General features: G+C 37.3%; 1 protein-coding gene across 3 annotated transcripts in view; it reads left to right on the top strand.

Moving 5' to 3' along the window:
* The window catches only part of CTNNA3 (catenin alpha 3), a 523,251-nt gene that overhangs the window by 310,999 nt on the left and 186,063 nt on the right, over window positions 1–26,189 (top strand). For all 3 annotated transcript variants that reach the window (XM_080402757.1, XM_080402758.1, XM_080402756.1), the window contains one exon: window positions 2,482–2,634. In XM_080402757.1, the coding sequence (XP_080258883.1) occupies window positions 2,482–2,634 (153 nt within the window). The remainder of the gene's footprint in view (window positions 1–2,481; window positions 2,635–26,189) is intronic.

Below are 26,189 nucleotides of genomic sequence, written 5' to 3'. Positions count from 1 at the left end.
AAAAATATGAGCAAAAAAATAATTATAGCACAATAACTTCCCTAGTACTGCCTGCTAGCACTGCTGCTGCTGTTCTTTGTCTGTTTATATGTCTCTCTGTATGGCTACTTAGCTTTTAGCATTTCGCTCTAGAGGTGGCCGGAGTCAGAAACAGACTTACTTGAGTCATGGAAAAAATTATGATTAGGATGAAGAGAAATAGATATTGCTGTAGATATTCCTTTTTTCCTTTGTCTTTTTCCTTTCTTTGTTGAACATTGTATTTCTTCGTTCTTTAATGCTAGACAAGCCATATTTTGAAAATCTTAGCTTCATGTATTTTTTTGCATAGCTGAAAAAGGAACATAGTTTCAAACTTGTTTGTATTCAGCAAAGACATGGCATTATCTCTTCTTCTTTTTTTTTTTTTTTTTAAGAAGAGGCATTGCACTGTTTAATTGCAGAACAAAGGATTTCTTTAGAACAAAATAATAATTATAATTTATATGTGAAAGGTTAATTAAACCAAGCAAACCAGTAAAAAGCTACAGCAAAGAGTTATGTGAAGAGAGATAAAATTAGGCTGTTGGTTTGAAAATTAGATGCCTGAAGCTCACCACAAACGTGACTAAGGTCATCACAGTCACTGGTCCTCAAATAGTACATTAAGGCTAAAAAAGTGCTACAATCTGGGCTATGCAAAACCTAAAAATATATCTCTTGGAGATAATGAATCATTGGCCATGGATATGGTTCCACAGCTTTTTGTTGCTATTGTAAATTGAAATCTTAATGTTTAAAATGTGATTACTCAAGGTCATTTTTAGATACTTAATTTTAAGCAGATGAGTGTGTCTGTTTTCTTCATTTGGACTTTTCCAGCCTAGGAATTTTAACGGGTAACTTGGCAGGACTGAAGGTTCAATGTATTTTGCTCCTGGTAGTAAAACTTTTTATTATTTCTTTCTTTATATTTTTTAAAATTCCAGCCTGAATAATTCTGGGATTGTGAAAATGACAGTAAAAATCCAATTTTGTACTGGAATCCCATAGCCTTTGTCTTTGTAAATTACTATTGAGTGCATACAGCGTATCCAGATAGTGTATCCTATAGTAATAAACTGCAGGAAGTTAGAAGACAAAAACCAGTTCCAAATGTAAACTTACCTGTATTTTTTGGGAAGATTTGTTAGTCCCATTTGCCTGGTGAGTCAATGAAAGCTGGCTTGTAATGGTGAGGCTATCCAAAAGTTAGTGGTGGGATTCATATCCAAATCTTGTCTTAATAATCCACAGATTTCTCTATTATTTCAGCTTTGTATATTAACTTCCCTACCTACAAAGACAGAACTATCCAAAAGATTGTGGGTTTTTTTGCATTTTTCTAGGTGTAGCAGTCTTTACTTCTACTGAGTTTTCACATAGATATATTGGAGCAAAATGATAAGTGAAAATGTGTCGTTTGGCAACAAACCTGTCAGCATGCAAGAGCTTAAAAGCCTTTTGTGTTCTTCTCTGTTCTAATCAATATCTTTTATATGTATTGTAAAAACAATTTTTTATTCCAGGAAATTCAGTGAACTTGCTACTTCAGTTGCACTGCATGAATTTTACTATTGGTATATTTCTTGTCTATGATTAAAATGAACAATTGCCTTGTGTTGGTTTATAACATGGAAAATGACCTCTTAAGTGAAGTAGTGTCCCACTGATCAGTTATAAGCTTACATGAAACCTAATTTAAGAAAGGTAATTTGTAGCAGAATATTACACTTCTTCAACAAATTAAGAAATTCAAGAACAAATAATTTAAATAGAGAAAATTGAACTTCAGACTCATTTATAGTTCTTCTTGCTCTATTAATCTGTTACCAGGTGGCATAATCAGTAACCTCATTGATATAATTACCATGAAGGCTACCATTTTGCTAATCAAACTGTATCATTGAGTTTTCCAACAAGATAGAAACTATTTGGGTAGTTCTGCAATTAGGAAAACATGTGATATAGACTATTTCATGAGTACAAACATAATTAAATTAACTTTTTTTTTTTTTTCTGGTAAAATGAAATAGCCTTCTCCCTCAGCATCTGAACTTCAAGAAAAAAATACCCAAGAGACACTAGTTTTGGTCTAACAGTAGTTTTTCATGTGTGGAATCACTGAAGTAGTCTATTCTATTCATTAAAGAACATGAGTATTTGTTTGACTACCTTGGTTTCAACAGAACTAGTACATGTTGTGTTTTATGTATCTGTACTCACACGCGCGCACACACACACACACATATTTAGATGGTGGTATATTAAAATTGTCCCTAAAATTAAACAGTGTAATAGATAAATTGCAGCTGTGGTAGGTTTCAGACACATAATCCTGCAAATAATGCAGAAATACAGTGTGTACACATTTATGTTATAAAATACTAATGGACAGTAATGAGAGTAGACTTTAATAAATAGTCTTATTAGCAGCTACTAATGTAATGCTTTCTTTTGCAGCTCCGTAAAGCCATTATAGATCACATCTCAGACTCCTTCTTAGATACCACTGTTCCACTCCTAGTTCTCATTGAAGCTGCTAAAAATGGAAGAGATAAAGAAATAAAGGAATATGCTGCTATATTTCGAGAACATACCAGCAGGCTTGTGGAGGTATGTTTGATGGAGTTGCACTTTTTTTGAATATATGTTATAACTGACTTGTCACTGCAGATTTCCTTTGCTGGCAGATATCATAAAACAATTAAGCCTGCCATTTCAGGGAAGAATAAATAAATGGCCTAGGGTAATAGTAAACATACTCACATTTTTTATATAATGGTATGCAGTAAGAGTGGATTTTGTGGTATCGGCATTTATGTAGTGTTTAATTGCATAGAAGTTAGCTGGTGGGGAATTCTAATTTAAGAAATTAGTGTAAGCCTTTCCACAAAGATACTCAGTGGGAATGGCATCAAACATGCTTCTAAGGAGTATTAGCTCAAAGTGTTCAGAATACTTCTACCTAAACTATGTGAGATGCCATATTAGTGGTAACTGTTTGCCAGCTTTCTCACTTTGACAGTTTATAGCCTGTGTAATTGTATGCTGAAGAGGAAATGGTGCTCTGAGACACAGTTTAGGGCGATGAACCCTCTAGCAGGCTGGAAGCATATTGACGTATATGCTGAATAAATTCACTTGCATACGTAGTAGAGTCAGTATTTATTTCTAAAGGATATACTTCTTTATTACTTATGAAGGATATTTCTTTGTCACTTAAAATTTTGCAAATAGAACCGAGGAGAGATTTTAGTTTGTTGGACAACCAGTCCTGCAAATGTGACTAAATATTCACTGACTTAACATTCACTCAAACTGGAGCTTTAAAAGCTGCTGGAATACTGAAGTAATGGATTTTGCAGGAGTATTATCTGAAGTGCCTGTAAGGAATGCGTTGTTAATTTTTGCAGGTTTTTTTAAGCTTTTAGTGCTTTTGTGTGCAGTAATACAAAAATGGGAAAAATCAATGAATTCACTCCGTGGCTGAAAGTTTACTTAGGAAAACTATTTGTCTCAGAATGAATTCATTAATCTCGGGTGATCTGTAGATAATGAAAGACAAATAGGTGAACAGCTAAGGTAAAAGTAGGGTATTACATTTATGTTTCTCTTTATGGTCATGTAGTTACAGAATAACGATAGTTACTCAATGACCTTAAAGGTCTTTTCCAACCTAAACAATTCTGTGATTCTATGATTATTCTCTGATTTACAAGACTGTATCATTTTGACTATGCAAAATCAAATGGAAGCTAAAGCACAACCCCAAAGTTTTAAAAAGTTTTTCAGATTTTTAATACTGAAGCTAAACCAGTCTGAAGTGGCTTGACTTTTAGAAAGAATAGGTGATCTCTGAAGATTGGTAACTTTACTGAATTTGGAATTGAGTCCAAGTCAGCTGACATATCCAAATCATTGTTCAGTTTAGAACATGTGAAATTCTATATTCATCTCCTTTCACAAGTTTGAATTTGTTCCCCAGATGTAAGGAGTAGCCTGCCCTCAGGGTAGGTTTGTGATTAAAAGGGCTGATGGCTGCACAGATACACTGCCTTAAAAAATCTAGAAGGACATGTACCAGCTGCCTGTGAACAGAAGACTGCCCAGAAGATTGCTATTCTTAGTGATGTAGGAATAACTATAGTAAAGTTTCACAATGCCAGCATGGTTACTACCTAGAAAGAAGAGGGGAACAAAATAAAGTCAAATGTTCTTTTTCAGCACAGACTTGACTAGTCCATTTTGAGGTGTCCCTTCTGCAAAGTGATAAGCAGAAGACAATGATGCCCTCAAAACTTACAGAGATTGCCTTTGTTCACCTCACTGAATGATTAACTTCAGAACCTTCTGTTTTTACCTAAACTTATTACTTAAATGCTATTAAGCAGAGAAGTCTAAAGAGGGAAAGTATGTGTATAGTTCATGAATTTAAATACTAGTGGAGATTCATTTAAGCAGATTGTTCTGAGGACATCAGATATACTTATTTTACAAGCAAATTACTAAATCATGAACAAATCATGTGAGGGGATAAAAGCAAGAGTCTCATGAATGTTCTATAAAAGGGGTTCTGTTACATGGTAGACTAATCTTACTATATGTGTAAATATACAGTGTGTGTATACATATTTATGCTGTGACTTTATATGCTGCCTACAGTGAAGAAAACATACTTTTTAAAATGTTTTAAGCGACTGGCTTTCAGAGAGGCTGTGCACAGTGCCACCTGCTATCGTTGGATTAGTTTTTCCAAATTGCGGCTTTATCGTATGCTGCTATTGAAAATTAACATTAAATAAAATTGAAGTTATCTTCTGGATATCTACTAGAACTGAAGTATCTTATTTAAAAGTTGCTTATATCGGTTTAATGCACTTACCAGTATTTCTTAAGTGAGAGCTTGATTGATGGCCTTTGGATAAACTGTAATGCTAGATACTTGAGCAAATGAACTGGTAGTTGTACTTCATCTGTCAACTTCTAGCCTATCAAATGTGAAACAAAACAAAAAAAATAAATATTAACAGCTAAGCAAGTGGCTACAAAGGGGCTTTGTACACATTAACAATTTATCTGATTTTTAAGAAAAAACTCAGTCATTTCCAACAGCATCATCAAACAAAAAGAATTATGGTAGCTGTTTTGTGGAAGGTGTAATTCCAATTCAATTGATATAAATGTAATAACCTTTAAATACATTACAGCTGTAAATCTGAAGTGTATTTTGGGTTTTAGTGGCCTAAAACCTGTTAGGCTGAAAATATATTTTTTTTAAATTGGCAGTAGTAGAGCACTGCACTGTTGCTTCAAGTTGTCAAGGAACATAACAGACTTAAATTCTATTAGTCTTAGTTTTCACAAGCGTATGTGTTTCAGAAATACATACTTCAGAAACTGAAAAGTGGCAAATATGTATGGAGCTTGGTTTCCAACTGAACATAGGTAATGGTTATTCCTCAGAAATCAGGTATAGCTAAAAGTACTACCAAAATCAGGGAGCCAGATTCTGCAAGGGCAAGACAGATATGAAGGAGATGAGTTGGCTTTGAATCCTTGCTACTTCAATTATACATTCATTGATCAAAGAATTTACTTTTTCTTGGTGAAACTTCTAATGTATAAATATCACCTGTCCTCTTTGGGACTGATGCCCAGCCTTTTGCCAGGGATATGTTTCATAATATGATGTTGTCTGCAATCTGTAAGATTTTAAGTTGGATGACAGAGTAATTCAAATCCAGCCCTGTACAGTACTTGCAGAGTTTATGAGAAAGTTGTCAGACATCTTTGTATTTTATTAGAAGGTTCTTAAATGACAGATATGATTTGCGTGTTTGCAGGAGAGTCCTCACATTCATTCCTTTGTTATTTATTTCCTTCACTGTTGTAAAAGCCAACAAACAAATCCCCGTACAGCTTTCAGGTTATGAAATATAAATCTGGAAAGCTAGTCATGTGTGGTAGTGCAGAATTGGGCTTGATCTCTGAAACAGAGAATAACTTCAGTGTTGAAGTGCAAGATCATGGGTGGCATATATCTGGCTATGGAATACTAGCAGAGACAATAGTTGAATGTAAAATATTTCAAAATTAAACAACCAAGAAGAGATTGTTGCAAAAAATGGCATAGGACAGTAACGGTACTAGAGAAGGCTCGTAGGTGAGGCAGGTAAGACACCAGACAATTGTATTATAACTATGAAGGCAGATTTAGCATCCACATGTAGTTGTGACATCCAAGGAGTTGGATGGATTGTGGGCACCAAATGATACAGCAAAGGCCAGTGATGCAAACAAGACTGCCCAGATAGTTAAATACAAAATACCTTATTTATCAGAAGAAAAAAGTTTTTTGTTTTTTGTTGTTGTTTTTTTTTTTTTTTCTCAGCTGCAAATAGCTTTTATGGAACACTGGATATATTGAAGCTGCCAGCAGGCTTTGAGATGTGAAAACCAGCTCAGGTGCTGGCAGTCTCTAGTTTTCGTCTTGGAGAACAAAAGCTAAGAAAAAAGAAATTTACATTCTCACTGTCGTTGTGTCCATCCCCCTCCTCCCCCCCCTTGTTTTTTTTCCCCGAATGTAAAACACCCTAGGTGTGGATCTGAGCCCATTGTAAAACTTTTGACATCCATAACATCCCATGGTAAAGATTTCCACAGCTTGACTATGTGTTGTGTAGAGAAGTATCTGTGAAACCCCCACATGATCATTTCATTTGCTGACCCTGAATTCTTGTATCAGAAGAGAAAATGAACACCAGGCCCTGTTTTCCTTGTCAATTCCACTAGCAGACCTCTGTCATACCCTCCTTCAGTTGTCTGTTTTCTAAGTTGATTATTTCTGGTCTTTTAAACTTTTCTTTGTTTGGATGCCATGAAAAGGTACCTTTGCCAGCACCTTCCAGCTCATGAAGGTGGTAGGTCAGAACTGTGCATACTATTCATGCATGATAGTCAAGATATTTCATTATGTTCTTTTCCCACATCTGTTTAATTCCTAACAGTTTTTCTTCTCAGTGGCTGCTAAACACTAAACTGCAGTTTTCACAGAAAGTTTATATGGTTTTCCCAAAATCTTATTCCTAACTAGTAGTAGTCTGCTGCGGTCCATTTTATATATGTATAATGCTGGTTTTATTGTTTTTTTCCAAAATTACTTTGCATCTCTCTAGATTGAATTTCATCTTTTGTGTTATCTTACAGTACCATGAGGTCCTTTTGCAAGTCTGCATTAGTTATCATTAGTTATTTACTCCTCTGAATAACTTGGTAAAAGATGCATTAAAAAAAATATAAAAAGTTAATGCGGACACTGTGACCACAAGGAAATTTCTGGCTCATGGCTTTCTCCCAGTTTCCTGCTGGTTTGTTCCTGAGGTTGAAAAAAGTGATGCTAATCTATCTGCATCAGCTGAGAATTACTGGTTACTCAGCCACCCCGATTGTTGGAGGAGTTGTAGGATCTACATGCCTGTATCTTAGTACTGCATACAGAGTACAATTAATAGTCTAGCTCTTTCAGAATACTGCCGCTGCGCGCCCCCTCCCCCCCCCATCACTTCACTTGTTGTTTCACTGCTTTTTTCTTCTTTCAAAGTCGAAAAAGTCAGGTAGGTATTCTGAGATTTCATTGTGTTGGTGTTTTTTTAATTTAAAACCTTATTTACCCAGTTTAATCTTAACCCAAGATAAAGATTTCCCACAGAAGATTTATCTTGCTTATATTAAGTGCCTGTCTTTCCTTTGACTAAATGACTAGTTTAGTCTGGATGTCTAATTTCTAGATAGCTGAAGTGAGGTGAGATGAATTGTAACTTGATAGATGAGTGTTCATCTGTTTTGGGACATACGTTATGTTGCATTTTTTTGTGTTCTGTATGGCAGTTTTTAATCAGGTGTATCCTGTTTTTCAGGGCATATTTTTTTTAATCTGTCTTTGAAAGATCAAGGATGTTTGAATAATAGTTTGTGATATTGTTTTGTATGTAAATACAATTGAATTAGTTGGATATTATAAAAATGATCTCACAAAGGTTTCTCAAACTATGAATTTGATATGGAAATGAGAAGTACTACTTGAAATATCAAGAGAGGTGTTCTGTGTTTTCTATTTTAATGTGAAAATGAAAACTTCTCAAATAGAAGCAGTAGGTCTTGGGAAAGAACATACTTATTTTTTCCTCTTTGAATATGAAATGTTAATTGAGCCAAGCTAAACTGCCCGCTACGCTGACTCACTGCTCATATTGTAATTTAAGAAACAAACAGTGTCCTCGCAGGCCAGTGACCTTTGTGAATCAGCTTGAGGATTAATCTCTTTTACAAATATCTCTCTTCTAAATTAGCATTTGGAAGTTACGGTCTTTCCTTTGAAAATTGATTTGAGACATAACAATATAATACAGTTCAGAAGCATGTGAATAAATCCGGTGAAGTACAAAACATCAGTGAAATAGAAAGACTGAACACCACACCAGATCTGGGGTGATGATGTTTCCAAAGGTAGTAGCAACTACAAGTAATATCTTCTTCCTTGTTTTCTTACATTCTCTCTCATGAATTTATGAACTGCTCTGTTCCCTTACCCTAGAGTCCTAGCTTCTGTTAAAAAAATGCATACACTTGAGATGTTAGCCATACTTACCCTTACCAGGAATATTAGCTGGTGCTTTGTGGACAATGCTAATATTTGAAAGGCTCAAACAGTGGCAAAGTACTTGAGATATCCTAGTTAACATATTTGTACTATTAAAGCTGCACTATAATTGCACAAAACAGAAACTCTTTAGTTGTAAATGTGAATAGTATCTTCAGGTAGATGCAGGAAGTAAAATAGTCCTAGTTACATATGTTGTGGTTTAACCCCACATGGTAATTAAATGCCACGAGCCAGCCACTCACACACCCACTCCCCCCTGACAGGTGGGGAGGAGAATTGGAAATGAATGTAAAACTTGAGAGTTGAGATAAGAACAATTTAATAATTGAAACAAAATAAAACCAAAAGAACAATAACAATGATAACAAATAACAGTTATAGTGAAAAGGATGGAGAAGGGGAGAGGAATGAAATCCAGAGGAGAGGAGGAAAACAAGTGATGTACAATACAATGGCTCACTACCTGTTGACCGATGCCGAGCCAGTCCCAGAGCAACAATCCACAGCCCTGGCTAACTCCCTCCCCCCACCCAGTTTATATACTGAGCATGATGTCCTATGGTATGGAATACCCCTGTGGCTGGTTTGGGCCACCTGTCCTGGCTGTGTCCCCTCCCAATTTCCTGTGCCTCTCCAGCCTTCCCGCAGACAGGGGCTGAGAAACCAAAAAGTCCCCGACCAGCCTGTTCCCACTCCAAATCCAAAACACAGCCCTGGAATAGCCACCAAGAAGAAAATTAACTCTATCCCAGCTGAAACCAGGGCAACATAGTAAAAATAGACCAAAACACATTAAAATGCCCACTTTGGTTAGTAAGTTGGATACTTCCCACATAGGAAAGGGGCACTCAGCAGCTCAAGTATTTTCATGAGTACCAAAGGTCATGTTAAACATTCTTCAGGTGGAGGTTATTCTAAGCTACAGGGCCTTCTATTGCTCATATATTGCATCAAATATTCCTAAGTCTAACTATTGATTTTGTGACATTGAAAAACTGGGTTATATTGCAGAATGAAAAAAGCAACCAAATTTGGGTTAAGGTTCTGGCTGTACTCTGTGTCTTTATGAGCCTTGGCTAAAATAAATTCCCCAAAGATATGTTTCTGTTAGGGAATACTTGTTATTAATTGGAATTCCTTATTGTAATGCAGCAATTTTGATGACAATATTTCAAAAAATGAAGCTTAACAGCTTTGAGATTTCACACATTTAGGTTTTGCTTTGAAATTCCTTTTCTTTTAAAATATTACAATTAAATTGCAAATCTAATTGAAATATTTGATTATATGGAAACATTTTTGAACAGTCTTCTAGGAAATTTCAAAATTAGCTCTGAATATAAATGCTCTTTAAAATTATGAAAATTGTTACTAAATAATAATGAAAAGCCTTGGGGGACTTGGTTGTACTTTATAATCCCTTGTGAGACGTGCCAGTTGTTAGTGAATATAATGTTCTAGCCTGTACTTCGTTTCTACCAAAGACACAACCAAAATCTGATATTGAGAGAACAAGTATGTAAAAGTGAACAGAAGACAGGTAAAAAGGAAGACTGAAATGTCACATCTACAAAAGGGGAAAAAAAAGGTCCTCTGTAACTAGAAATTTCTTGTTTGGGAAAGCTCACAGGCTGTTTCCCTGAGCTGATCTTTCAGAGAGATGTAATGCTTTCTGAGAGGAGGAGTGATAGGCTGGGTGAACTTGAGATTAAAAAAGGAATTTGATGGGAGCAGGGAAGAATCCTCTGATTATCTTTTCTTTTGGCACAGATGCAAATCTCACACTACAGTGTTTAAAGGTCAGCTGTACCAAGCAGAGGGTGAGAGATTTAATGGAAGTGGAGGCAATGATGAAGTGAACTTTGTGTTCTTCATCTCTTCTCTCAGTACATGAATATATCACATTCTATGTAGTTTGATCTAATAACACTGACTTCAGTCTGCTGCTCTGATACGTAAACTTGAGGGTGTAGCCTACTGCCTAATTCTTGCCCTTGGGTTTTGCTGTTTTGACTGTATTCCAATATGACAATGCTGGCTTCTAGGAATTAGGATTTCTAAGGTTGAATCTGTCATGAACAATGGACAGTAACAGACAGCACATATATTTAAGTGCATCACTGTTGTAATATGTTGGTATAGAACAGCAAAGGAATGCAGGACATACAGAGTGTTTTTAAAAAACAAATTTGCCAGTCAATATAAAGATTTCCAGTGCAGGAAATCCAGCACATCTATTAAAGGTGAATTCTCTGTAAGGAATCATTCTTCTAAAATGAAGATAAAAGTTGTAAAGGAGAAAAAATCTTGTGTCATAACAATATACATACAGAAATAAATTGTTTTGTCACTTTCTAGTTGAACAAGGTACAAGATGCATAGGAACAAACTATACAGATACTGACAGAATCTTAATTTACCAAGAAATATTTGGGTCTCTAGATTTGGGAAAACAGATGAGAGGTAAACTGCGGAAGGAGATAGAAAGGGAGAATGAATCTGTCATGTGGATCAATGATGGAGCCTGGAAAAAAAGAGATAAATGAATTTAGCTAACTCAAAATCAGTCACCATTAAACTCAGTTAAGAATGTCAGGGTTTATTTTAATGAACTCATTCTATTTAGAAAACCATTAATTGGTGCAATTTCTATAAAGAAAATGAGGTTTGAGATATATGTAGGTATAAAAATTATTTTTCATTCAATGCTATTACAAATACAGTGCAATTTTGGCAAACAATATTGAAGAATTTACATATGGTAGAAATGTTTTCAGGGTTAAACTTATTAATCAAAATGTTTGCAAAACCCATTGAGTGAAAATAATAGTATTTGGTAACCACAGTGAATCTGTGACAGTAACTTCATATAATACAAGGAAACTTCCTTTCTCTCAAGCAAAACGCAGGGCTAATGGCTCTTGAAATAAAGCTTCCTATAACTGCCTCTTTTGGAAAACAGCTCTGCTAAAAGTCAGTTTCAACATGGAATCTGCAACTTAATTGGATAAGTTATTTTTCATTTTCTGTATAAACAGTAAATATTTCTCTCTGAATACAATGGGAAAATTCTTACTACTTCAATCTGTTTTATTGACATATAGATAAAAGATGATAGCTCTTATTTGCCACTTTGTCTGATTTTGTATGTCATTTGTGACATCTTTCCATGTCAAATTTATATATACTGACCCAGAAAATTGGGTTCTGAGAGCAATTTACCATAGCTTTGAAAGGTGCAGGCAAAAAAACTCTAAAAAAAATGTATCTTACTCTTTTGCTTTCCTGGTTCTGGTCTACAACAACCAACCATTAAGCAGCCTGTGATGACTTATTATTTTAACCTCTGAACATCCAATACATAGGGACTACATTCCTTCACCTTACTTTTTCTTTTTCTGTGTAAAGGATTATGGGAAGAAAACTACCTGAATTCTGAAAAAACAATAAAAAGACTGGATTTGCCATCCAAAGTAGCATTACATAGTTTCCTGGCAAATAGCAACTTAATCTAAAATGGAATTTAACAATCCGTTGAATCTTGCTTCACATATTAAAGTACTGCATATACAAAGTCTTGTGAACTGGAAGATTCTGATTACTTTCTACCACCTTCAAAGACAATAGGGAATTGAGTGTTCTTAGCACTGCACCCGTTTCTATGGGTTTTCATCCCAGACTGGTAAATGTTAAATAAAAATAACATTTTAATGCTTCGTTACTAGTTCTTTACTATTGATTTTACTGAGCTATTGAAAAACTAACCCACTTCTGACAGTGGCAGAACCCCACAACTGCATGTGTAGAGGTCAAACTAATAGATTACTAGAAATCTTTATTAACTTTCAGGATGTCAAAAGAGAGTAGAATCTTAGGAGATCCATTCTTTTTAGGAGCACAATCAGAAGACAAGAAACATGAATTCTGTTATGTAGAAGTTCTGAGTTTGACAGTTCAATTCTAAGGAATTTCATGCCCAGATGTAAGATCCAAGTCTAGGGCTTGTCATGTTTTTGCTGGCACTTTTGTTGTTACTGTTCTTCTTTAACCCATAATATACTTCCAGTGGTATCATGACATATATATGACATGATGTATCACATCTGTGTCACAATAGCAATTAAAGACTCTTAAGTTGAAGACTGTATCATCATCCCTACCTTTGCATTAACTGTTTAACTTCTGTTAGTTAGGTACGTTTACCCACACAGCGGTTGTCGTAGGATGCAGGATCCTGTTGTACAATGCAGTCTGCAGACACAGAACTTAGATGTGATTTTCTGCTTGAAGCAGTTAGTGCATAGAGATATGCATGCAGAATATTGGTCAGCATTTTGGGAATAAAATGTACCTGTTACCAAACTCAGAGGATGTTTTTGTAAATAAGATGAGCACTTTTAAGCATGATCAATATTTGTGAATGGGAAGTGGATTTTCATTACATTACCATACTAATTTCTAGAATCAGTCTATCCTTGGCAAATTAACTCTCCTCTCATCACACACTTTTTTTTTTAAAACTCTTATTAAGCTAGTTTACATAATGCTTTGGGTTTTGGTTTTTTTTGAGTGGAAAACTACCTTCTGTTTGCTAATTTCTATGCGTCTTCAGTTTTTGTGATTTAGAATTCCCATTCAGCACTAACCTGTTTTTGTTTGACTTTTTCACTTTGAAGAGAGATGAGTGTGCAACCAGGGTTTAGTTAATGGCACATCCATGAGATCTGGGCAGTGGAGATTCCTTTCTTGTAGGTTCTTCATTGCTGCAGTTGAGTTAAATCCAAAGATCCATTTTAGTGATCCAACACTCTGACTTAGCTAATTTTAGCAAATCTGTGATTAGATAGGTCTGTAGTGAGCAATACCACTCTAACTACAAAACCAAAACACAGACTTTGTCATTTTACTTACAGATATTTTTTTCCTGCAGCTTTTTAAAAATCAATTTTTAAATTATGTGCCTGAAACACAAATTTGGGTTTACTGGCATTAAGAGTTAGTCCTAAACCCCTGCTTTCCCATTTCAGCAGGAATTCATTTCTGTGCTGAAGGCTCGGAGTCCTTCAGCAAACTGACCTGCTCGTCAAGATGATGTGACAGCTGTCAATAAACAGCATAGACAGCCTTAACGATTACAGCTTAAAACTCCTCTGTTGTCAGGTGGTGCTCTGGTTGGTTGGTTGGTTGCAGATAGCACGCAGAAGGGAAGCCTAAAGATGGTCATGGCATTTGGAGCGTGTGCGTGTGGAATTATTTCTGAAATGAAAGGCAACAGAGGAAAAATGCACAAATGCTTTAAATGCAAAAACTCTTTAAATTCTCACAGAAGAAGCCTGGCAACAGTAATTGAGAGATGGCAGGCAGATAGGAATAGGCCTTTAAAGACAGGTAACTTGTTCTTGATGTATTGGAGCTGGTACATGAATGCTTAAATGTAGAGCTAATGTGGTCAAAACAGTGAATTAAGAAAATGGATTCAATAAAATTAGCTTAAAGTCAAGCATGTACTTCTAAGTGTGTGTAAACTTTACGACTTTGAACCTTGCTATTTTGGGCCTCACAGAAGTTCCAGCATCTTGCAGTGAGTCCTGAATTCATAATGTGGGATTTTTTTCACCTTTATGTAATTAATCAAATAGGGCCCAACTTTCCTATTACTAATTGAGCTTCAGGTGATAAATGATGACATTTTCATTAAACCTCTTAATCACAGCCTTTATTGCAGAAGTGTGAAGCAAGGGAACAAAAGATAAACAACCCAAAGATTTATCAGACTTTCTATGTCTGAGGGGCGTATTTCAACAGCTAGAAATGTCAGCCACGTAGTACGGTGAAGCAGGGTATACTACAAGTTATGGGAGCTTCAAAAGGAAAATTGTCTTCGTTCAACATGGGTTTCTCATCATAACAGACCCAGTTTAACATTTTTGCTGTCAGTGTAAAAACAGCTGACACAAATGAAGTAACAGCGACTTTTTTTCTTTTATTACTGCAGGAACCAGATTTAGAAGTTCCTCAGAATATTAGATCTTGTGATTCCATTTTATGTCCTCAAAAGTCTCATAGTTTTGATAGTACTGATCTGTAATGAGCCAGTCATCTATAACAGAATAATACTGAAGGTGCTAAAAAAGGCATGTCATCAAAACGTTAACATCAGTTTACTAAAGCTTGTGCTTCTTAAATACTAAATATCTCTGTCAGTGTGTGTACTTATTAGGGTTTGTTGTTGGTTTTTTTTGTGTGTGTGTTTTTTTTTTTTTCTCCTCCTTGGAACGTAGTTGCTGTAATATCTGGTGAAGGAGGAGGTTTATTCCTGTTGGTGGAGGTGCTGAATATTCATTGTTCTACGTGACTCTCTATGCAAATTGTCATAAGTGCATCTTTGGAGGCTGTTATCCTTTTATCAGATTATCTGCACCCTATTGGGTCAAACTGGCCAATGGGATCTCAAGTTCTTGAGGACAGAGAGGCATATCTTATATGTATAATGTGTGTGTATGCGTGTATGCATAAAGAATAGGTTTACATTAATTTCACCTCTTTTGGAAACAGGATTTCTAGCCTAAAACGTGAGGCTTTGTTGTAAGTTGTTTTGCCGCAGTCTAAGAGAACTGTAGAAGCATATTTCTGACAGGGAGGTGATTAAAGACAGCCAACATCGCTTCACAAAGGGGAAATAGCGCCTGACTAATCTGGTGGCCTTCTACAATGGAGTGTCTGTGTTGGTGAATAAGGGAAGAGCAACAGATGCCATCTGTCTTGATTTCTGTGAGGCCTTTGACACGGTTCCATACAACATTCTTGTTGCTAAATTGGGAGAGATAAGAGTTTGATGGATAAGGAATTGGCTGGATGGGTGCATCCAGAGAGTTGCAGTCAATGGCTTAGTGTCCAAATGGAGATCAGTGACAAGTGGTGTCCTTCAGAGGTTTGTATTGGGACCAGTACTGTTCAGTGTGGTCATTAATGACATTGACAGTGGGATTGAAGACACCCATAGGAAGTCTGTGGATGACACCAGGTTGGTGCAGTTGATATGCTTGAGGGAAGGGACGCCATCCAGAGGGACCTTGATAGGCTTGAGGTGTGGGCCCATGTGAAAATCATGAAGTTCAGCAAGGCCAAGGGCAAGATCCTACACTTGAGTTGGGGAAATCACCACTGCCAGTACAGACTGGACGATGAACTGATGGAGAGCAATCAGTTTTCCTCTGGAAAGGGACTTGGGGATATTGGTAGATGAAAAATTAGATATGACCCAGCAATGTGTGCTTGCAGCCCAGAAAGCAAACGACATCCTGGGCTGCATCAAAAGTGTGACCAGCAGGTCAAGGGAGATGATTCTCCCCCTTTACTCTGCTTTTGTGAGACCTCACCTGGAGTCCTGCATTCAGCTCTGGGACCCCCAGCATAAGGACACAGGCTTGTTGGAGTGAGTCCAGAGGAGGCCACAAAGGTGATCAGGGGGCTGTTGCATCTCTCCTACTAAGACAGGATGGGAGACTTGGGGTTGTTCAACCTGGAGAAGAGAAGGCTCTGGGGAGACCTTACAGCAGCCTTTCAGTATGTAAAGGGGGCTTATGAAAAAGATGGAGGTTTAATTTTTTATTTTTTTTATGAGGGTCTGTAGTGATAGGACAAGGGGTAATGGTTTTAAATAGAAAGAGGCTAGATTCAGCCTAGATGTAAGGAAGAAATTCTTTACAACAACGATGATGGTGAGAGGCTGGAACAGGTTGCCCAGTGAAGTTCTGGATGCCCATTCCCTAAGTGTTCAGGGCCAGACTGGATGCAGCTTTGAGCAACTTGGTCTAGTGGAAGGTGTTTCTGCCCACGGCATGGCAGTTGGAACTAGATGAATGCTTCCAACCCAAAGCGTTCTATGATTTTAAGAGTATTTTCTAGAGGATCAAGCAACATGTATATTTGCTGAATTTAATTACCTCTCTAGGAATATTTCCAGCTACTTTACCACTGCCAAATGGCTTTTGAACTAATGTTCTTTTATCCCCACTGCCAGGGTGATGGTTTTTACAACACTACTTAATAATGTGAATTCTTGAATAGATTGAAATAACTGAGAAACGTTCTTGTTCTGAATTGCAATTTTTTGCACAATGCTTAGAGAAACTATCTTACTATCTTGTATTTAAGGCAAGAGAACAAAAAGTAGGACAAATCCTTTCATAATACAGACTTAACAGCATAAATAAAATTAAAAGAATAGTGACTGAACTCTCCTGAAAAAAACCCACAACCCAACCAAACAAAACCAACTAAGGAATTATCAAGAAAACAACTGATGGGAAGTCATGGACTAGAATTTCTGATCACAAGGCAGGCAAGTGATCTTTGCTTAACAGGGAAGATGGTCATGTTTGTTTTTGACAATCTGGCTGAGGCACGTACTGTTAGGAATTTCCCTTTGGTGTAATTCATCCTCTACAGAAGCTCTGTAAAAGAGCCTGAACAAGAAACTCAAGCAACATGGAATAATGTCAACATAGTTACTTCCAAGGAGATCACATAGGTTGCATATTAACATCATTATATTAAACTTTTAAAATAACTGTTAGCCTAGTATTAAAAATACAATTGTTCATGACAAATTTCTAAAACTTTCCTCTGGAAAATACAGGCTGGTCTTGCTAGACACCAGGAACCTCCTAGCTAGACTCAGGAGGACAGAATTAAAGTATCTAGGAATGTTTTCTTTTAATGAACTGTGCTCAGTCAGACAATCAGCCCTCTTTTACCCAACCGGTCCAGTAAAGAGACTGATGGACAGGACTGGTCACATCCCATGTACTTTTGTGATGGGAAGTTCAGATCACCATTCTGAGTTTTAGCTTAATTTACATGTACCCTGTCAGCCCTTTATTAGGAATCATTTATAGGTTATAATTCTAGACTTCTTGCACAGGGATTTGTCCTTTGAAACATTAGTAACCACCACATCTCTTACTCTGTTGTTGGATGGACGTCTGCTGTGTGTTAGGATTGTTTCTCAGCTGTGAATTCATTTACCCTTTTTCAAGGCCAGCCTACTGTAAACAAGATAGTCTCCATAGGAGTTTCTCAGTGTATTTAGTAGGGTCACAGTCCTACACTTTTGAATTCTGCCCACGTGCTTAAGGGTGAGCCCACACGATGCCTCAGACTGCATTACAATCTGCAGTTTGGAGATCTGGATGATTTTATATGGAAGTTTTTGTTGCAAGACTTATAAACGATTTTAAGTGTTTTCCTTTGTGATCAATTTTACCTTTCCTAGACTAGATTACAGTGCAAAAATGAGTCAAGGTTTTCTTATAAAATGTTTTATGAACGTTTCAACTCTATTACTTCCACTGACAACATAAACATTTTATGTTGGTACAACATTTACTTCATACAAACTACAGTAGCTAGGAGACTACCTCCACCCAGCTCCATTGCCACTGGTTTTTGCTGTCTGTGGACAGCTTTCACAGCAGCTGCAGGAATGCAGCTCATGGCACCATTCACAAAAAGAAGGAAAACTAATACACCTGATAAAAGTTACTTAAGATATTCATTTAGGGGATAAAGGGAGGGTAAAAATGAGTGAGAGGATTAATTATATTTTTACAAGTTATTTGAAATGTAGCCGATAGTGAATATGTAAGAATGTACTGTAATAATGTGATAATGTAATGCACAAGAACATACTGTGTGCCCGTGGCACAGATTGGATTTTTACCACTGGAGCAGTGTAACACTTGTTTTGCTTTACAACTTATCTGGAATATATACATGTACATACTTCATTATGAGTGAGTAATGGATTGCTTTATAGCCACTGCAAATATAATTCACTTGAGCATTTCATAAAAAGCTTCCCAAGCATGTTCAAAGTCTTAAATTCCAACTTAAAGTTTCAGTTCACTTCAGTATAGAAGTTTTTCAAATGGTGTCAACATATACCCAGTCTGCCTGCCTTCCCGTCCGGTTAGTTAATATTCAGTGAGGAGAAACCCAAACGGCCGGCAGCAGCCACCCGCAGTGCTCCCGCTGCCTTCTCCTCAGGGATCTGTAGTGGGACCAGTACTGTTTAGTATCTTCATCAATGACATAGACGCTGGGATTGAGTGCCCCCCTCAGCAGGTTTGCCAATGACACTGGGCTGAGTGGTACAGTTGACAGGCTTGAGGGGTGGGATGCCATCCAGAGGGACCTGGATAAGCTCAAGAAGTAGGCCCCTGTGAACCTCATGAGTTTCAACAAGGACAAGTGTAAGGTCCAGCACCTGGGTCTGGGCAACCCCTAGTAACCCCTAGTATCAATACAGACTGGTGATTAATGGATTGAGAGCAGCCCTGCAGAGGACGTGGGGGTACTGGTGGATGAAAAGCTGGATGTGAGCCAGCGATGTGTGCTTTGCAGCCCGGAAAGCCGGTTATACCCTGGGCTACACCAATAGAACTGTGACAGCAGGTCAAGGGACATGGTTCTCCCTCTCTGCTCTTGTGAGACCCCACTGGGAGCACTGCATTCAGCTCTGAGGCCCCCAACACAAGAAGGACACGGACGTGTAGGAGCAAGTCCAGAGGAGGGCCACAAAAATAACCATAGAGTTGGAGCACCTCTCCTATGAAGACAGACTGAGAGAGTTGGGGTTGTTCAGCCTGGAGAAGGCATCAGGAGACCTTATAGCAGCCTTCCAGTAGCTAAATGGATCTTGTAAGAAAGATGGACACAAGCTTTTTGCAAGAGTGTATAGTGGCAGGAGAAGGGGTAATGCGGAGCCGCTCCTGCTCTCCCGGCAGGGCCTGATGCGCAGACCTCGGACGTGGGGCCACTGCAGTGCGCTCACCTGCCAGGGTGGCGCCGGGTCCCGCTGTGTGTGCCAGCCGCTCTGCTCCCCTCTCACCAGGCCGCCGCCTCGGCCCCGCCCCGCTCTTTCTGGAAGGTTCTGCGGTCGCACTGCGGTGGTGGCGGGCAGCGCGCTCGGAGGTGCCAGGGTGAGTGGCGGCGGCTCCTGCCCAGCTGGGGCGGGTGGGTTTAGTTGCACATTTCGCTGTCGAGCTTTTAACATTGGTTGCCAAACATGTGCATTCCTCTTGCGGAAGGCGAACGCTGCCATTCCCGGCCGAGGCGTTGCTGAGTGCTGGCTGCTGAGGAGAAAATGGCGTGGGCAGGCGGTGCGCGGCCCGCAGCGGGCAGAGCAATGCAGGCTGCTAAAAACTAGTAACGTCTGTGGGTTTTCTCTTACCAAGTGACTGTGTTAAGAGGTGGTGTTTTCTTTTGCCAGCAGTAAGCTCCATAGCCTTGTCATTTTAGGGCCTAATTTTGTGCAGCATAAAATCTACAATATCAGTCTGTGAGGCCACAACAGAAAACAATATATTAAGAAGTATCTTTTTTCCGAGGCTGCCAGATTTTTTTTTTTCAATTTTTTGAATGTTTGGACTTGTTTGCACTGAAGGGCTGTATGTAAGCGATAATGAGCTTTTAGCAACACTTGTGTGAGCAGGTGCTCACCAGTGGAAGTGAGGGATAAACCATTTTAGTAGTTTGGTCAGTATTTGTACTTAATTATTATGCCTTATCCCTGTGCTTAAAGCTGGTTGGTGGTGGATTTGTAAAATAGTCCTCCTCTGGATATTAATTTTTCAACTCCTGTTCATTGGAAGCAGGACAAGAATTGACCAAAGGTCTTATTAACAGTGAAAATGTGAAGGTACATTGTATCCTTTGTACTGCTGTCTAGTAATCATTAAGGTAGTCTTCTCTATGAGGGTTCCTCTGAGTTACTGTTTTTTTAATTCTAGGAAACAGCAGTTGTCAACATTTCAACTGTTGGTAAGCTTGGTGGGGGAATGAGTCATACAATTAATTGTAAACTATAAACCCACATTTTTTTCTGAAAATAAGATATGTTTTTCCATGTGCAACTGTGCTGTAAGGTTTGCTCACCACTTAGCACTGAATTGGTGCTGTCCTGTCCCAAAGGTTGGAGGAATGGAGAAAGATTCCAATAATATGGAGAGACTTAACTCATGACAAGCTCAGAAATGAAACTTTTTTCTTTCTGAAAAAACAATATTTGAAAATAATTCTTAAACACATCTTAGGTGTTTATTTGTGTGAGGTGGGAGGAGAGCTGGTGGTTGTGGGTCACATAAGGTGCCTTAGGCTCTGACCTGCTTTCTTCAATAAATTTTGCCCTCTTAAATTGGGAGATGGACCTTGTACTTTCTCTGGGAAGGCTTTCCGAGTTCAGATATTGATACAAGCTAAATATTGAAAAAGTTGGATGACACTTTTTTTTTTTTGGTGGTGGTTTCTGGAGGATGGAAGAACCTGCATCCATACATTTGCATGGGTATCAGCAAAATTACTTCTATTATAAAGCATTTTTTGCCCTTTTGGGGAGAAGTTGTCTCAGGATTGACAATAAGGATGCCTGAAGTTTCAGGTTAATCCTTCCTGTCACGCAGTATGAAAAGGCACGCAGCTTTATACTATTTCCCATTTTTGTTACATGTTCATTTTATCTGTGTTTTCATTTTGATTTTCGTTATAGCCTTAATAAATTTGTACTATTAATAATAAGTTAGCAATTACTGTGTTTATTGTTACTGTATTGTCCCAGTTTACTGACCACGTATGCTAGTGTACGTGGTGGAATGGTTTTGTGCATTTATTCTGCATTACTGATTTGATTCAGTTAAATATCGAGGAAAACTGTTTCTGAAAAGTCAGTGACACATCTGAGGTTTTGGTGCAAACCGCAGCCAAAGTCAGTGATAGTATTTGGGGTTTTCACAAGTAAAGTGAAATTGGATTCTTGTCCTGTGCGTTGGTACACATTGCATTGGTATGTTTTGGTCCTCCTTTGGTTATTGCTAGTTACCATTGAACTTCCATTCTGGTGTTTACAGGGAAATGCAAAGTTGCTGCGCATATTTCAGTTAAGTATCCAAGGTAGTCTTTTTGCTCTTAGCCCTGTGAACAAAAGGACAGCCCATCAGCACGAAATTTTGTTTGTTGTCTCAAGGAGATTACTTTTCTAAGAGAAATTGGACATGCTGAATTCTGTAGTAATTTTTAAAGTATAAATAGTTTCACTGGTTTTGGATTTGTCATATGCAATTTGTAATACAGTACTGAGTCTTGCAGGAAAGAAAGTAGGTACTGTTAATGGTGGATGTGTGAAAATTAGTATCAAAGTTTGTATGGCTGATGTGAGCTATGTAATTTCTGGTAATACAGTGAATTGAATTTGTATTATTGAGAAGGTGTATGCTTGCATCTCCTTGTCTTGTTTCCTTTCAACTATGGAGAAGAAAGCATTCTTTTGTTGCTGAAGCGTTCAGTTATGCTTCTAGGTAATGTGCATTAATATTCTGCATGTCAAACTTTATTCAGCAGCAACTAACCATAAATATGTTATTGTTGACTCTCCTATTATTCTCATCCTAGATTTGGTTCTAAGTGCTCAAGCGCCACACACATCTGCAATTCTTTACCAGTAGTTAATGATAGTTGGGAATGAACGAGAATATAGATTAATTGCTGCTTAGTGCAAAAAATACATATTCCAGCAACCTGTATAGCTCTATACTTTCTGTATTGCCAAAGCAGGTGGTCGGTATTAATATTAGATATAAAATGAATTGCCATGGTTTCTGCAGAGGCAAAAGTTCTGTGAAGGGCTGATCTTGAGATGGATTAAATTCTGAAAGTATATCTTGTTGCACTGATCTTTAATTTTCTTCGCTTATCAGTGGATTTGTTGGTGCATTACTCCCACCCCGCCTTATATCACAATTTTATTCTCTTTGTGTTACAGTTGTTACTACATTTGAGTCGTTGTTCTTTGTAACTTTCCAGAGCTTAATGTGTTTTTTGTGTATTGTAAAATTATTTAATTTATGCTTAGTGTGATTGACCTTTTATTTATAAAAATGCAAATCTGTCACATGTATAACCAGTCCAGGTGTTGCATCAGAACAATGTGCTTAAAGTGTTAATGTTTTTTGTAAAAGGATAAATACCTAATTTTTGTAGGAGACTGCTTCTATTTAGAACTCTTTTAAGAACTGTTAAGTGAACAGTATTTTTATTTCTGATTCACACCCAGTCATTTAATGTTTTATTTGTTAAGTGTCCTGCTTCTTCAAGGAATTGAAAACATTTACGTTGATAGGAAAGAATTTCTGGCATTGTAACTAAATGATTACACTGCTGGAAAGAAAACTGTTTCCTCTCCTGCTCCACTGATATTTATTAAGTGCTAAGTGAGAGCTGTGTGGTTTCATTTTGTTAGCATATGAAGACTTTTTAGCTCATGTTGATTTAAATAATAGAGGGTGTATGCATCTTGGGGGAAATACGCTGCATCTCCTGGAATTTATTTCAATCTCAGTTAACCAGTCAGAGGCAAAGAAGTGAAGATTTTGATTCTGACCACATGAAGACTCTTTTAAGATTTTGTGGCTAGGGGAAACAAAGATCACCCAAGTACACTTGGGTATTTAGTTGACAAAACCATTATGTTATTTAGTCTAATGGGAAAATCCTTAAGACAAGGGTAATGAACATTGTTTCATAGAATATTGGAATAATGACTAGTAAGAAAATAAATTGAGGATGTTTTCATGCATGTTTGGATCTTATGGTTTTATAGAGGAAAAGGGCCTGAAATCTTGAGTGTTCTCATGACAGTTCACTACATCTGTTGCATTTGCCTCGGTTATTTAGGTGCAGGACATAGAGGGTTCCATGCAGAGAGGAAAGAAAAAAAGAAATATTCAGGCAGAAGGAAAGATATACTTGGAAATGTTACACTGAAACACCTAAGAAGATACGAAAAGATTAGTTCATGGGGGTGGGACACTCAAAATCTTACTCTCATAAGATGTCATTTTATTTAAAAACTGGGAAATACATGAGATATTTGGAATTTGCAATGTTGCATTTGTTTTCAGAACTGGTTGATCTACCCGATCCTTACTGGCTTTCACTGGTGATAGATGTTTATCCAATTTTGCTATTGTCAGACAGTCAAGCCCAGTTTACTAATCTGTTCAGAAGTACTTCTGTGTGTGGTGGCCAGTTCCCTCAAGGACTGTATATTCTGGCAGTGAGTTTTGATCACTCCTCTTCTGAGATATATTAGGGAATTTGCTAATTCTGTCTCTTGCCTCGTGGTTAACAGCTGTCTTATTTGCCATGGTTGTTGTTAGACTGAGATAAGGAAAATCAGAGGTTGGTTATTGGTTACATGATCATAGAATTTGACAGTAACTTTCTCCTTCTGAAAATTATGCTTTCTTCCAGTTTAATATAACCTACAAGTTTACTGCTAAAATAAATTTTTGTCTTTATACTGACACTTTTTTTCTGTCTGCATGAATAAACTGGTAGGGGCAAGGCAGTAAAACAGTTGAGTTTGAGTCAGTTCTTTGCTTGTCCTATTCTCAGATAGTTATGTTTCTGTACTCGTGTGGTACTGCTGGAAAGCCCTCCATTGCTAACATTTCAGCAAAAGGTGTTAAAGAAGAGGTTTCATCAAGTAGTTTACATATATATCTTTCACTTGCTGTTACATTTGGTGACAGGGAAGGACCTTTCTTCAGATATCATATTTCACTTTGTGGCTGTTCCAGTGGGTTAAATCTAGTGCTGGTGTGCATGGTATATTTTCTGAAAAACTGTCAGTGAGACACAGGTCATGCTTATGAACAGTTTGGATTTAGTGGAGTTTTCAGCTAACTCGGGTTGCCAGAGCACAAATGCAGTCCACATACAGTTGCTTTTCTTTGGTTGTAATCAGGGCTCTGCATGCTGCAGTTTGGGGAAGGAATCCTTGGTTTAGTTCTTCAGCTGTCTTTACTGTGACCTAAAGCAGGGAGAGAAAGCTTAATGGGGCTCTTAAGTACATTAAGCCTGCCACCTTTGTTGAAAAGGAAGTAATTTCTGAAATGTTAACTGTGCAGAATTCTCACTTACATGTATGCCATCTTTACCTCAGAGTATTATGTTTAATTTGTTATCCATTTTTATTTTGGCAGAGGCCCAGTTTATCAGAATAATCTTCTAAATGAACTTGTGTGAGATAAGACTTGTTTGAGCACATGAACTTGAAATAAACTGGTTGAGTGGGTTCTAGATTTGTTGGTTTAAAAAAAAACACAACAGAGACAACAATGTAGTCCATTGGTATTCAAATACCCTTTATTAATTAATTGCTGAAATAGAATCTGTAGCATGCTTGACAAATAATATTACAGGAAACATCTAAAGTTACATAATACTCTGAGGAGATTCTTGATGTTAACAAGGTGGTTGGTTACAGATGAACAGGGGCAGTGATAAGCCTCTGGTGTACTAGGTAGAGCTAATTTTGTTGAATCAGTAGTGATTATGGTATTAATGCAGTACTATGTAATTCATTTCTGCAGAACATGGAAAAGACAGAGACATGCAAAATTAAGAGAAGTGCAAAAGGAACCAAAAGATGAGTGAAGAGGCTTGCAGATATGTAGTGCCCCACAGTAGTTAAATTAGCAGTTCAAGAATCTTTCTGGAAGAGTGGAAGGTGAAAAGCTGAAAGAGGTAGGGAACGCCACATAATAAATCTTAAATGTATTTTTGAGTACAGTTTCTAACTTTATTACCACAAAAGTAAAAAATAATAAGAATTAAAGTAATAGTGTAACTTTTGACCTGAAGTATCTTAAAGAATGCAAAAATAACACATGAACTCTCCCAGCGGCTTATAAATAGCTCAGTATTACTATTTTGATTTGTTATGGAAAGAAATTAAGTTTTACAGTACAAAATGGGTCAGAAAGCAAGCAACATTGTGACATTACTTTATTGCCCATTGGAGGTAAGTTTTCAGTCCACAGGAATATGTTTTTGCACTCCAAACAATTGTTAGTCTGTGTGAGTTTTATTAAGCTCATAAAAATATAGATAGTCATCATTAATGGATGTAAAAGTGCAGTAATGACTAGTAGACATACATATATCAGTGTAGTCTTTTCCTTAAAAAAGTATAGAGTGATTATTGGTGACCTTCCTTCCTAGTTTTTCCATGACTTTTTTTTGTATGAGCAGGCACTTTCCTCGGAAGACTTTTTAAGGCTTCATGAATAAAGGCTAGTAGTACAAGCTAAGAACACAATAAACTTGTAGGCAGTAGTTCAGTGTACTACAAAATTAGAAGCAAAGAATATGTAAGTACCTTTTTTCATTAATAGTTGGAGGAGAGCCGACTAACTGTTAAAATCAACTTGAGTATATAATTTTTATCAACTTTGACTGCTGTAATGCTGAATTTTGAATTTCTCCTCAGTTCAGTATTCAATTTGTCTTCTATAAATGAAATATCTTCTGAACTGTGGTTACTCAGCATGAATCTCTTCCTTGATGGATTGCTGTATTGTATTTGTGTCTGTTGTTGTTTCTTATCTGTCTGCTTCCCCTACCCTGTCTCCCCACCCCAAGTTTTGTTTGTACTTGGTGCCCA

Source organism: Falco punctatus, assembly GCF_963210335.1.
Source record: "Falco punctatus genome assembly, chromosome: 9".
Lineage (NCBI taxonomy): Eukaryota > Metazoa > Chordata > Aves > Falconiformes > Falconidae > Falco > Falco punctatus.
This window is presented reverse-complemented; position numbering and strand designations above follow the sequence as displayed.